Raw genomic sequence first — 15,137 nt, forward strand, 5'->3', positions numbered from 1 at the left:
GTAAATAAAATTTAATTGACATGAACTGTCACTCAGATTTAGGTGTACACTGATCCAGCCATACCAATATTTGTCTAAGAGACAGTACTACACAACAGAAAAAAACATAATAAACACTGGACATAATGAGACTGGTGACATATACAGGGTGGGCCATTTATATGGATACACCGTAATAAAATGGGAATGGTTGGTGATAGTAAAGTCCTGTTTGTGGTACATTAGTATATGTGAGGGGGCAAACCCACAAGATGGGTGGTGACCATGGTGGCCATTTACAAGTCGGCCATCTTGGATACAACTTTTGTTTTTTCAATAGGAAGAGGGCCATGTGACACATCAAACTTATTGGTAATGTCACAAGAAAAACAATGGTGTGCTTGGTTTCAATGTAACTTTATTCTTTCATGAGTTATTTACAAGTTTCTGACCACTTATAAAATGTGTTCAATGTGCTGCCCATTGTGTTGGATTGTCAATGCAACCCTCTTCTCCCACTCTTCACACACTGATAGCAAAACCGCAGGAGAAATGCCAGCACAGGCATCCAGTATCCATAGTTTCAGGTGCTGCACATCTCGTATCTTCACACCATAGACAATTGCCTTCAGATGACCCCAAAGATAAAAGTCTAAGGGGGTCAGATCGGGAAACCTTGGGGGCCATTCAACTGGCCCACGACGACCAATCCACTTTCCAGGAAACTGTTCATCTAGGAATGCTCGGACCTGGCACCCATAATGTGGTGGTGCATGAGGTTTCCATTGATGAAGAATGGACCCACTATCGTTGTACCCCATATACCACACCAAACCATCACTTTTGTTGTGCCAACAGTCTTGGAGGGATCCATCCAATGTGGGTTAGTGTCAGACCAATAGCGGTGATTTTGTTTGTTAACTTCACCATTCACATAAAAGTTTGCCTCATCACTGAACAAAATCTTCTGCGTGAACTGAGGGTCCTGTTCCAATTTTTGTTTTGCCTATTCTGCAAATTCTGTGCGCCGATCTGGGTCATCCTCGTTGAGATGCTGCAGTAGCTGGAGTTTGTAAGGGTGCCATTTGTGAGTAGCTAATATCCGCCGAAGGGATGTTTGACTAATGCCACTCTCCAGTGACATGCGGCAAGTGCTACGCTGTGGGCTCTTGCTGAATGAAGCTAGGACAGCCACTGATGTTTCTTCATTAGTGACAGTTTTCTTGCGTCCACATTTTGGAAAATCCAACACTGAACCAGTTTCACGAAACTTAGCAAGCAGTTTGCTAACTGTAGCATGGGAGATGGGTGGTCTCGTAGGGTGTCTTGCATTGAAATCTGCTGCAATGACCCTGTTAATGCGTTCACCAGATATCAACACAATTTCGATCCGCTCCTCACGTGTTAACCTCTTCAACATGTCAATGGCTGTGAACAAAGAGAAACTTGTAAATAACTCATGAAAGAATAACATTACCAATAAGTTTGATGTGTCACATGGACCTCTACCTATTGGAAAAACAAAAGTTGTATCCAAGATGTCTGACTTCTAAATGGCCACCATGGTCACCACCCATCTTGTGGAGTTTGCCCCCACACATATACTAATGTGCCACAAACAGGACTTTAATATCACCAACCATTCCCATGTTATTACGGTGTATCCATATAAATGGCCCACCCTGTATAGTTCATAATGGAAGTGCTAGATAAGAATTCTATTCTCTAATTTGTTTTTCAGTCCTGGTGGAGTTATGCATTTACCACATTTTGCATTTGCTCTGGACAGATAAGACATATCAGAGCAGGTCCTAGCACTTATTTCTTCTATGGTGCAAAAGGGAAACTTAGATAGATAGCACTTTACTGTTTTATTTCCCTGAACTGACCGATGGCTAGAGCAAGTAGAGCTCAATCAGCATTCCTCCCTCACCACTGAATTACCAAAGTTAAGGTGAGAGTCTTATGCCTAACCTGATGCTTTGGTGGAGCAGAGTGCTTTACTTCTTCCAATTGGTCTTGTTGGTTGTCAGATTAAGGCGATGTTCAGTCGCGTCCTTCACCTGTCCAAGAATTGAGATTTGAGATAGTACAAAATTCCCGAACAGTATTTCAAAATGTAATATTTGCGCATGCAGGGCAAATTCTGGTATGCTAAAGTGATCTGCTCTGACACACTGACGCTCTAAGGAAGGATACAAACAAACAACAATTTCTCTGAGAAGATTAATCTGTCTTGTGCTTCTCCTTTTTTCCTTTTTCTCTTGAGCATTTTTCCTAGTTTTTCTTCTTCTGTCCCTTCCACACATTTAATGCTTTCAGGGGATTTTTCATTTCAGCAAAATCTTCTTTTTTTTAAAAATTATTTTCTTTACTTTTATCTCTTTTATTATCTAGTTTTTTCTTCTGGCTCCATTTGAAGTCTCAGACTGAAATTTCCTCCTTGTGGGAACCCAAAATGTGTCACTTAAACAAGTTGTAATTTGACCAACCAATCACGCCTCTTAAAAGAATGTGTCATATGTTATTATTTCAGCTCAGAGTTCTGAGAGCTCTGGGAACTTTCCACAGCCACTTTCTTTCCTTTTTCAAATACAAAAAAATGTGTATCTGTGAAAACTAACCAATTTAAATGAACTCCACTAATTCTACCCAGAACAGTGGTCAAATATCCAGCCAGAATTATGCCAGAAGCTTTTTGGTGCCAACGAAAAGTCTCATTTTACCTAATATTAGTGGGGCTGTTATGTATATATATCACCCTGTATGTATACTTTCAACCTTGTCTGAAAAGAGAAAAATGAATTAAAACTGGTGCATCCAATTCTTGTTTTTTAAAGTCATTAAAGATGTATGCTGTACAATCATTCCACCGTGGAAAAATAACAGCTCAAAGGAATCAATAAAAGCCCCAAATGACCATGACACTCATGCCCATGATGAGTGCAAGTAAACTTTTTACTACAACAGTACATGCCACTACTGCATGACATTAAATGTTGTCTTCGCTCTCCCATAGTTTGTGTTCTTGTCTTTGACTTTCTAGTCTCTCTTTCCATTCAGCCCAAGTAGTCATGGTATATTGCTGCCCCTCCCTGTGTCTGGCTCTACTGGTGTATTTTTCCATTTAAAGGTGAGTTTTTTTCCCTTCCCAGGGAAGGAACGAGTACTTTGATTTATCGCCTTATAAGAAGTGATTACATAAGCACACATTGTGCACATGCACAGTGAGTGACTCTGTTTGTTTTCATTTTGGCACAGGCAGCTTTTCTATTTTTTGGTTATTTTTTGTTTTTGTTTTGTTTCATCAACCAGTCAAACCTCTTGGAAGAATGTATTGTACCATAGGTTACTACTTTCACCTTTCCCCTCTGTCAGTGCGCCCCAGGGCAGCTGTGGCTACAATGAATGACTGAATGTAGTGTAAAGCGCTTTGGGGTCCTTAGGGACTAAGTAAAGCGCTATACAAATACAGGCCATTTCAGTCCATTGCTTGCTTAGAGTTGCTCTTGTAATTTTCCCCTGGAAGTCCCTGCTAATGTTTTCTCATTTCTTCCCATTTTTTCTCATGCCCAGAACATCCTTTTACTAGGTTTGTGAATATAGTTGAAAATGCTAACTCAGACTACTTTCTAAGAAGATTTTTGAGCAGAATACTCATCCTGGTTTTTGGAAACAAATCCTGTGTAATTATGAAGTTAAAACAGAAGTCGAGAAAATGTTTATTTTGGGGAAAAAGGGGATTTGTTCTTCTAGAGGTGTGTTTTGTGCTTGTATGCATGTATCTGATGTGATATGTTGCTGTTGTTCCTGCATCACCATAATAATGCTGGTCCAGGATTATCATTTCAACTGACCAACCATGGGGAAAAGAAAAAAATCATAACTGTGCATTACAGTTATCATCACTCTCTCAGTGATGCTACAGTGATGTTTGCTTCAGTGACATTGCGCATTGCTGACTCTCTGTGATCAGTATTATTACTCATTATTTCAAGTTTATTCATTATTTCAAGCTGTTGGCTGAAATGTTTAAAATGTCTGTGTCACAATTCATGTTCTGAGCCTTCAATACCAAGGGAATACAGTCATTTTAACCACTGTACATAGGTATGTCAGCCATGTATATTATCATTCCCATTTTGCTTCATCCGTATGGCATACCATACAAAGGTCTCAAGGCTAGCAAATTACCTTTTTAAAATGGATGATGTGTAAAACTTACCAGGTTTAAGTCCACATTGACTGGCTCTTTAAAGACTGACCAGACAACTGCTTGGTTGCATAAAGGTGTGGTTAGGGAGCTACTGTAGCGGTAGTATTCATGCCGGTTCACATTGCCAAGCAAGTCATCAATGGAGATCTCATATGTGACCATCACTGTGCCTACAATGAAGCAAAGATGCACAACATGTGGTGATCTGCTTGGGCCCTGATTCAGAAGTTTGCTTTCCTGTTCAACAAAGCACATGTGTGCTCACCGATATTGTGTATCTTTGAGAGATAGCTGGTCAGGTTTTTCCAGAAGTCTGTGTTAGATGTTGGTGCTGATGTAGGATGTGTCTATCTATTATATTGGATAATTAGAAAGAAACTCAAATATATGGGTTGTAGTTTAACAAAGCTAAAATAAAAACTAACAAAAAAACAGAAATTTACTGTTCCTGATCCAGTACTCCCATGAGAGCTGCTCAAAGTGCTCCCATGAGAGGTGCTCTTGGTAGTAGGGATAGACTGGAAAATTGACATTAAGAGAAACTGTTTACCCACAACTCACTTTTAAAAAAAATGATATTGGAAATAACACCAAGCTTTCTTTATGGACCTAACAATCACTTCAGGCTTTTTTGAAAGCCTTGATTGAGTTTAAAAATCAATCAAGTGATTGATTTTAAAAAAAGAACATATCATACAGAAATATGTTCTTTTTTACTTGACTTTTTAAAATCACAAAGATGCTCATCAGTTCTGTAGCTTAAAGCATCTCAGATAATGATTGCATAATTATGACCAGAGTTTTTGTCTGACATTGATAATGCAAAGTATTTAGGAAAATGATTAATCATCTTTATTTTCACAAGTATGTCCCCATGAAAAGACAGTTGAAGTGTTTATTAAAAATATGACTTCAAAGCGAGCCATATGTTAATATTGCTAATGCCAGATATTTGTATATTTTGTGTATTTGAGAGATGTTATTTCACTTTTCTCAGATTTGTGTGGAATTCTAATGATCAAATATAGAGTGCAAAATAGTTTTTTCTCCTTTAACTATTAGGAATGGATTCCCATCTGTGATATTACAACTGTCATCAGCCACCAGCATGAACTGCACTGTTAATCAGATAACTCTAAGACGATGACACTGAGTGCCTGAGACAGTGATCACATAACTTTGTGCGTAGGACAGGTAGAAATAGAAACTATTTTGTCTTACTTATTTTCTTCTGCCCTGTTCACATTGTAGATCCCTTCAGAAATTCGAGTTTAGCGTAGATTTAGCTTTCTTTGACATATATGGAATGTGTATCATAAGCCAAGTGTTTGACAACCAATATAGCATATATACTACTGTTAACAGCTTAACTTCCCCAGGTTTTACCTCAATAAAGACTCCCAACACTGCCAAGCCATCCGGTGCCTGTAGTGCCTCATCCAGGGTTAAATCCTTTCTCTTGCTTACAATGTGCATCTGGACAAAAGACCAAATTAATGGCATGGAATATAAACAGGCTAGGTGTTTGGGAAAAATGCTTCAGATGCTTAATCTTTGTCACTACCTCCATTGGGTATCTTTTTGAGTCCACAGTATGCTCTGAGCCTTCAGATGTATCTGATGTGTCACCCCAGTGGAAGTGGAACTGTAGGGTGGTATAGTCATGGCCCAAACCTCCTCCTGACACCTCCACCAAATTTTCCACCAGTACACACTTCACTGGCAGTCGTTTGACAACACAAGAAAAGAATACTACAAACATACTCTTTTGATTTAGATGAAAAAGATTGGCATAATAATAATGTAAGATGCTGTAATAATGTAAATAAGAACCTTTATATCAACCATGTCCAGTGTGCTTGTCATCAAAATGTTTAAATACAAGGCATCAAGATGGCTGTCCGGCACAGCATTGTTTGTGTCAATGATGATGGGTGACTGGTGTGTACTGCCACAGTGGGAGCCAGGCAGAAGGTGCCAAGAAGGTGGAGTATCAGCTATTTGCAGAAAACATTTTCAGTCAAAATCCTGATCTCAGAGTATTTTCAGTATAAAACTCTCCTGATAAATGTGCTGATACATACCACAGTGATGTGGATGATAACACCATTCATCTGAAGAATGGAAAAACAGTCATACATGTAATGTGCCAAATCAAAGTCATAAAAATGTATCAATCATTTATGTTTTTTCCAATTTACAGGGAGGCAGAGGAGTTCCAGGGGAGGCATACACATTACGTTCGTGCAGAGGTTGTGTAGGTCGGTAGATATTATTCAGGTGTGTTTCCATGGGAAACTTCTTAATCTAAGAACAGATTACCAAAGGCTAGGTTAAGGTTAACATCAGCTAGCGCCCTGGCAGCACAGACATACACTCCCTAAAGCAGTGACTGTGACTGAAAAAGCCTTGCTCATTCAGAAAGCCTGTACTTTTTTGTAAGAACAAGGAAACATACCATTAAAAAAAATCACAATAGCACATAGAAAATGTATCAAATGTTTTACATAGAAAATTTACAATTTTAAGGGAAAAAAAAGTTCATTTTGAATTTGATGACAGCAACAAATTAAAATCTAGACTCAAGGCAGACCACAGCACCCAGACTCTTTTTTAAGACTCCAAGCTGCTGTAATAGATTCAGTATATAGTTCTATATAGTATATGGAAATATGCAAGGCCTTCACTGGAAAAGATGTTGTCCAGATGGGAAAATATGTCACTTTTTTAAACATGTGTGATTTCTCCAGATTATCCAGATCTTTTGATGACATTATGCACTGTAGATGACGAGATATTTAAATATATCTCCCAGTGTTATGGAGAAGAACATTACTGTGATATTAAACTGTTTTTTGGTGAGCATCTGCCAATATTTGCTTCTGAGCAACTCTGTCTGTCAAAGATATTCTTTTTATACCGAAATATTCTAATCACCTGTTTCTATTTAACCTAGCAGCAAAATCCTTTTCCAGCTGTTTTCTTGTAGTACCATGTACTTTTTGCCTTTTGATGATGATGAGATGAGATAGCCTTTATTTGTCAGTTGCAGGCCTTTTGCCCACAACCGAGATGACAGACCTTGCCAACCGTACATACAATACAAACATCACATTGGGGAGACAGGTCAGGCTAGGTAGCGAGGAAAAAAAACATCGAAATGTGCAACACAGAAGGATAATACAGGAATGCACAGGTATCAACACACCATAACACAATAAACACAGACAAGCAACATGGGAAAGTGTTCCAGTATGTACATCTGATCTGGGACCGCTGCAATCTTTTGACTGCACCTCCAGCTGACCCGATGTCCACATCAGAGGGGAGGTAAGCGTTGGAGGTGGCGTTGGATAGGGAGGGTGATGCGTCAGTGAGTGCTTATCAGTATCAGTATATGTATGTGTGTGCGTGTCCATAGTTCAGCTGACCTGTCCTTCGCCCCGCCAGGCTAAGTAAACAGTCTTCCAGCCAACCCAGGTGGCCTTGCATGGAATGGGAAGGAACAGACTCAACACAGTCGTTATCAGGGAGTTTTTGTTCGGCTCCAGCCTTGAGCCCACAGCTGGTGCCGAAGGGGTAGCCGCATTACGATGGTAATTTTTCTTTTGCAAACAACTCATGAGAATTTCAAGCTGTTTTTAACACTCCGACACTGGTCTCTCAATCTCCCGTTAATAGCTGCGAGTTTCTCCGTGATGTTATTAGCCGTCGATTCTGTGGTCTTGTCACTCTTTTTGCTCACATAGCAGATTCTGAGACCTCACGACTGCAGCCAACTGATCCGAGATGTAGCTTCCGCCCAGAGATGTTGTTCTGAGTTGATTCTTTCCTCATGTAATCCAACATACATACGCTCAAAGGTGTTATTCTGAGCATTCACTGCAGTCGTAAGCGCCTCCAAGCTCTTAACCATGCTGCCTTCAGTGAGCCCTTTCTGAGAAGTCGCACCTGTTGTTTCAATCTCTTAATTCTCCGATAAGCCAGGGCCAAGCCAGCTCCGATCAGCAAGAACCCTGTTATCATGGTTCCGAATAGGTAGATATCTTCAGCGTCCTCGATCGACAGTCCCGCCAGGCACACGATCCTCTGCCACCCGTCCATCGTGTATCCGGCAGGGAAAGTCGCTCCAGGGCACTCGGGTTCTCCCGAGCCCAGACTTCTCATTAAAGGGTGTAAATAGCATTCAGAGACCAGTTGATCAAATCCATAATTCTCTTTTAGGTTTTAGACACAGACTGTGAGAGGGTGTTCCAGGGAAAGTAATACAAAAAAGACACGAGACTAGACAAGGACATAAGAACTAGCAGGGAAGATAAGGGAGAGGAGAAAAAGTGCGTCCGCCTCCTCTGAGAGCCAAAGAAAGATTCAAATTGGGATGTTGCCCTCATCCCAATTTGATTGACTGACGTTGTTGCCATCAAATTAAAAAACTGTACGCACACATGTCCTCTGAGTGTTTTAAGAGATTTATATACTGGTTGATCCTTTAAGTTAAATTCAAAGAGTCATGCATCTGCTGAGCCACCAGACAAGTCTAGGGCTTACATAGACATATGTGCGCCTCACTATCTGCAGTTGGCTGGTAAATAATCAGGTAGATAAGTTGAAAAGAAAGACTTCACGTGTCATTCTGTTACATTTGCATGACTCGGAATTATCTGTTTATCCCACACAGTCACATGCCGTTTGCGCAACATTTTCACTTGTTGACAGAGTCAACAGAAAAAAACATAAATAAAATGGCATGATTATCAAACACAATAATCAAGCAGACACCAGCATGTACCAGTATGCTCCATCGGTATGTCACCAGTAAGTCTAGAGATGCATGTCTGCACATTTCAGTGTTTGCTTCTGCAACTGTTTGTAAATCCAACACAGACAGAAGGATTCCATTTGCCATGAGTCATTTACTGGTCGAGCTATTCAGTAGGATTAGCAGTAATTAAATAATTAAATAATAATTAAATAATTTCTAATGCACATTAATTAATATAAGAAGCTTTCTTTTCAGCATTTTCTCATATCAGCTTGGATTTTTTTTTGTTAGTTGCATTGTGTTAAAAGGAGGAAGAGAACATTCATATTTGCAGATCCCCTTAAATTCACTAAACACAATCTTTGCTCCTCTTATGCTAAAGAAAACTTACCAGTTCACTGTTGGCTCATGATAGATTGTCCACACGACTGCTTCGTTGCAAGCAGGCGTTGTCAGGGAACCCATGTATTGGTAGAACTTTGAAACCAGTTTTGTAAGTGTTGCTTATTTAAAAATAGCAGCGTGAAGTCTGGGACATACTGACATTTATGAAAAACCCAAGTACAGCATATCCATCTGGATGCTCCGGGGGGGCGGTGAGATGATCCTTCTGAGTGACTATGTGCATCTGGAAGAGATTCCAACCATTTAACCATTTATAAGGCAAAGCAAAACAAGGAAAAGAAGTTTAGATGTCAAGCGATGAAGAAACATTGTACCTCCATTGGATATCTGTGCTCATCGACTGTGTGCTCTGAACCTGGATGATTTCCATCACCCCAGTGAAAGTGAAACTGAAGTCCTGTATATGTTCCACTGAGTCCACCTCCACTCACTTTAACTTCATTTCCTTTCAACGTGCACTCCACTACAACTGGGTGTAACATGGAAAACTTTGATAAACATATTTAATTATGACAGAGATGAAGCCTTTCTTAATTTCTACAACATACTACAAACAGGATATTTGCTATTACACAGTGGTCGAAAATACTTAAATCCTTTTCTCAACCAAATGTATACAATACATTTTAATATTCAGTATTAGCAGTAAAGTATCTCAAAAATTAAATGAAGTAAAACATGTGAGTTTTTGTACCTGTATGTCCATTGTTCATAATGGACGTGAAGACATCCTTAGAGTTGAAACCATTGAGGTTGAAGTGTCCCAGGTTGGGTCAGTCGTTACATTTTTGGTCACAATATCAATAGGGGACTGCTTTGATCCTTCACAAAAACTGTTAGTCAGGTTTTTCCACTTAGTGTGTGAGCTGTAAAATTGAGATGCAGACTAAATACCAAAGTCAACCAAATATGATGAAAATCATTCATTCAAATGTTTATCAGATAATTAGCACAGCCTTGATAACACCAATCACTTCAGTGGCTGAAATGGAAATACAGCAAATATGAGCCTTGAGTAATGCTCATTCATATCCTGGATAAACTGCTTCTTGTTTGTATAAACATGTAAGAGTGACATGAGGGAGAAAGTGAAGTATGACATGTCTATGTTCAACACGAGTGGAAAAGGATGATGGTAATCATTATAAAAGTAAAACTAACACATTTTACTCACCACATGCTGCCAAAGGCCAGAAACCCAGGTACAGGGTGAGAGTGGGATAATACATCTTCAGGGTGAAAAGAAAATCAATCATCAATAAAAAAAAAAAATCCATTTGCTCTAGATTTTATATTTTGAGAAAGAGAAAGCAGCTCTGTTATGCTCTCATTGATAGCTAGTTACTACTTAGCAGTGTTGGGACTAACACGTTATTAAGTAACGCGTTACAGTAACTACGTTATTATTGTGGTAACGAGCACAGTAACTAGTTATTATGCCAAAATCAGGAACGCGTTACTCGTTACTGGGATTTAGATAGGCTCGTTATTCGTTACTTCGTGTGGTGGCTATCGCGGAGCTTCCACAGATTCAGTAACATTAGCAAGTGGTGGGGGCCAGCAGGTGGATGAGAGAAAGGGGAAGCAGGAGGAGGAGAGACCCGAAGCGGCCGCCCGTCAGAGTGTCAGGTGAACTGAACTTCAGGTAAGAAGTTATGACCTGCAGTCTATCTGGGTCAGATATAAACCAAGTTTAGTTGGAGTTTATTTTCATTGTGCTGACTTTTTCGTACTGCGTGCTAGCTAGCATGACGGAGTTTCTATACAGCTGGGTGGTGCTATGTTACTGATGTTGAACTTTATTTTGTTCATACAGTTAATTATTAGAGTTGCCAACCGTTCCCTAAAAAACGGAATCGTCTCATATTCAGAGAAATTATTACGCGTTTCGTATTTAGGTGAAAAGGAACAGTTTGTCCCGGACTTCAGCTACAATGAAAAAGACACAAAGCTGGAGTTATTCTGTGTCTTTGCTGCACAGCTGCCTCTTCTTCTCTCATTCTCCCCCCTCCCTCTCCTGTTGCTACTTTAATCATGAAACTGATCAATGATCAGCTGATCGGCTTTTCCCTCTTGTTTATTTATCGTCCGCTTTGCGCCAGAAAGAGGAAACCAGCGGATGTCACGTTAAACAACAGCAGCACGTTTGATCAGCTGTTGTTAGAATTTATTTAATATTAATTTCTAGTATCAGCTGATGTTTGCTGGAGCCACAGCTGTAAAGCTGCTGGTCATGATGTCGGTTTGGATATCTGGTGAGTGGGAAACATGAAGGTGAAACCAGGAGATGTCCTTACTGAATCATCAGAGCTGAACAGGTGATGGAGAAACAGGTTTACCTTTTAGGTGACATGAATGAGTTGAAGGGAAGTTATGAACTGTTTCTGAGAGATAAATAACACCAGGATCCTTTTCTATGTAGCTGACAGCTGGTAACTGTGCAGGGGCGGGTCTAGCAAAGTTTTGCCAGGGGGGCAGGTAGGGCATTAACAGGGAAAGGGGGGCACAAAGAAATATTTTCTTATTCTCATTTAAAATGTCTAGCTTTTAATAAATAATTATCTGAGGCTTACAACAAACGATTGATAGATTGATACATATATACCATCAAGACAGTGTACATCACTGTCACAACAGTGTTTGTTTTCATTCAAAGGCTTTATGATTTTTGCTATAATGGTGGGCCAGTCTCTAGTCAAAATGCCCGGGCTTATTTTTTGTCCCAGTCCAGCCCTGTATGCAACTCATCTGCAGTCTGGTGTTGCCTACATCTTCCTATTCGGAAGGCAGAATTTCTGAGTTCTGAGTACAATCAAAAGCACCACGACTGCAGTTTTTGTGTTGGATGTAAAAAGCGCACATGACGCTGTAACGTAGGCTAGAATCATGCGGCGGTCAACGACGGTCCAGGCGTGGGATTTCTCTCGTGGAAATATGCACATTATCTTTTCCTTTGGTAGGTGGCACAGTGCACTTATGGCAAGTAAGCAAGCTAGAAGACTGGCACTCTTGCTGGGTATCCAGTTAGCAACACATTAACAAGAGAAGTCTGAGTAAAACCAAAGTTACTTTCCCTAGTAACTAGTTACTTTGAAAGTAACGAGTAACTTGAAGTAACTGAGTTACTTTTGATAGAAGTAACTAGTAATGTAACTAAGTTACTAATTTAAAGTAACTTACCCAACACTGCTACTTAGTAATGAAGGCCTGCTGTTAATGCTAGTTTGCTGCTTTCTATAGGGCCAGTGAAAATTCTGTGTTTTTTTTATTCAGCTGCTTCAAGCGTGGACTGTGAATCATCCAGTATTTTAGTACATAACAGTCCATCTCGGAACTGAAACCCAATTAAGTGCCTTAAGACAGAATAAAGTGAAGAATGTGCATCACAAAAATCTCAAATGATCACTTGGATAAGATTTGTGATCCTCATTTCTTACAAAACTCTGAAGAAGCTTTCAAGATCAGACAAGCTGATTATATTACTGTACTCATTGTTAAAACTTTGACAAACCGTTCTATCTTTACTCTCGCAGTCTCAGGTCTCCAAGGTTTGAAAAGTGATGTGTTGGTTTCAGGTGTCACATTAAAAACTTTTTTCCATCCAATAAGTCCATCAGTGAGAAAAGGGTAACAAACTGCTGCAGTACGCTTCAAAATGTATATATATACTATGCTAATCAATGGGAGGATGCCCACTGTGTATAAACAATGACCATATATAGGAGAGACACACAACATGGTTGCTGGACCTTTTTCAGAAACATGGTATTCAAAATAGAGGCATCAATAAGAGCACACCAGATAACTGGTAAAATCAGTATGTGTAGCTACATTCATTCTACTCTTTGATATATCACTCAGGCACCTATAGAGCACAGGCAAGAAAACAAGCAAGAAAACAATATGAAATCATATATTTGCTCCCAGAGGATGGAAGAAGTGAAGAAATGGTGTCCAACAATTGCTTTATAATAAGCAAAATCATCAGACATATTACACAGTTCAGATACTCAGTTTATGAAAAGTTTCACAGAAAATAGAAGACCTTTTTGTCGAGTATCACATATTTTTTATTTTTTATAGTCCAGAAAAATCACCCTTAGTATCTATTACTCCTCTGAATAATCTAGACAAAATAAAAGTGAACATATAAGCAGGGTCTTATGCAAAAACACTCTGTGTTGTTGCAGTGACGGGCCCCTTACTGCCACAACTTATTTAAACTCAGTTTTTTGTTTAAAGTTAATAATTTGTATTATCATTTATGCAATCTTATGGATTTTCTTTTATTACCGAACAGACAACCCAGCCCCCATATCCAGTGTTTAGGTCAAATAAAGCTGATGGTATGAGCTTCATATTCAGATGACATTTTTGAAAATGATATCACCCACTCTCCTGCATTTCCTGTGACACTATTTATTTAAATCAGTGCATTGTATAGTTGTAGGGCCCTCAGAAACAAATTAAAGTCACTGACAGTGAGAATGAACCTTTCTATTCGTGTGACACATCCTTCAAAAATAATGATACACATACCTACAGACAAGTACCTATTTGCAGTCAATACTACAGTGATCGTGTCCACAAACTATTATCAAATAAAATAAAACAATTATACACAAAACATTCACAAGTCACAGTTAATAATTATTACATGATTAGTAATTACACTAGTCAGTCAACAGCAGAGACAAATTTATAAAATCCAATAATCAATGTCCATCATTCATATGTCAACTTATTACAAAATATTGTTAGGTAAAGGTACAGAGATTTGCAGTTTTTTGTATCACACGGGCAGCGTGTCTGTTACCTGGTAATGTTTAATGTCACTCAGTCTTGTGTTTGTACACACATCACTTTGGCAAGTGAACCTACTCAACAGGTTTTCTGTCCTTCATGTCCTCACACATTCATCACTATGCTTCATTAGGCCCAGTTCTCTTCGTGTTTATGCTGAACAGAAATACAGCAAACACACAACACCTCCTTTTTCCAAAACATTAAAGACCATGGCGTGTTATGGACTGAACATATATAGGCATATGAAAGTGACTGTGTGGATCAGTGAGAGACTTGATCTTGACATGAACATTTGTGACTTTGACAATTTGTTGCTTTTTGTTGTTGGGTTTTTTTCTTTTATTTGCCAAGTCTCTGACAAATGAACAAAATTTGTTTTCTAACTAGCGAGGAATCTCAAAAAGATCACACTATATCTTACCAATTTAGATAAAAATGTATTGTTTTATTTAAAAAATATTATCACATGTAATTTTCTGATGTGTTACTTCTGAGTACACTAGATTCATTTTTCCTATTTACTTTGGTTCATTTGTCACAATGAGTAGTACTTTAAAGCAGCCATGCCTTACCTCTTGGTCTGTGGCAGTCTGTCGACAAAATAAGCACGGTGGTTTTGGTTTGAGCTTAAAGACAACAAACTGCTAACAAAAAAGACATGCATGGCGGGGTCCCTGTTTGATTGACAGGTTTGAATGTTTACTTGTTAGAAAAGATTTTTAAAATGTTGGTATCAAGTTTCAGCTTTGATTTGGACCATTTTTCCCTTTTGGTAATTTGATTTTTTTTTTTAAGTTTCTGTGTGTTATGGAAGACTAAGTGCCTGAATTACCCCTTGAGGAATATGAGTCATGACATCTGACATTTGCACATGTGCCTTACTGGCTTTCGGTTCTTATTGTTTACCAAATCTTTAACCCACAACTTCCCTTTCTGAACCCAATTCTTTATTGTGAACCAATCAGAGTG

At 39.0% G+C, this 15,137-nt stretch overlaps 1 protein-coding gene across 1 annotated transcript; it reads right to left on the minus strand.

The window, feature by feature from the left end:
• Positions 1 to 1,979: 1,979 nt before the first annotated feature.
• LOC146381725 (putative carbonic anhydrase 5) lies at positions 1,980 to 5,914 on the minus strand. Its single transcript, XM_084938639.1, has 5 exons — positions 5,760 to 5,914; positions 5,567 to 5,671; positions 4,461 to 4,542; positions 4,205 to 4,365; positions 1,980 to 2,042 (listed from the first exon to the last, which is right to left on the minus strand). Exons 1-5 carry the CDS (start codon positions 5,763 to 5,765, stop codon positions 1,980 to 1,982), a joined length of 417 nt encoding a protein of 138 aa, XP_084794765.1. The 5' UTR covers positions 5,766 to 5,914.
• Between the last annotated feature and the right edge of the window lie 9,223 nt (positions 5,915 to 15,137).

This window comes from Perissodus microlepis, chromosome 8 (assembly GCF_051167445.1).
Source record: "Perissodus microlepis isolate ML-2025 ecotype Zambia chromosome 8, ASM5116744v1, whole genome shotgun sequence".
Classification (NCBI taxonomy): Eukaryota; Metazoa; Chordata; class Actinopteri; order Cichliformes; family Cichlidae; genus Perissodus; species Perissodus microlepis.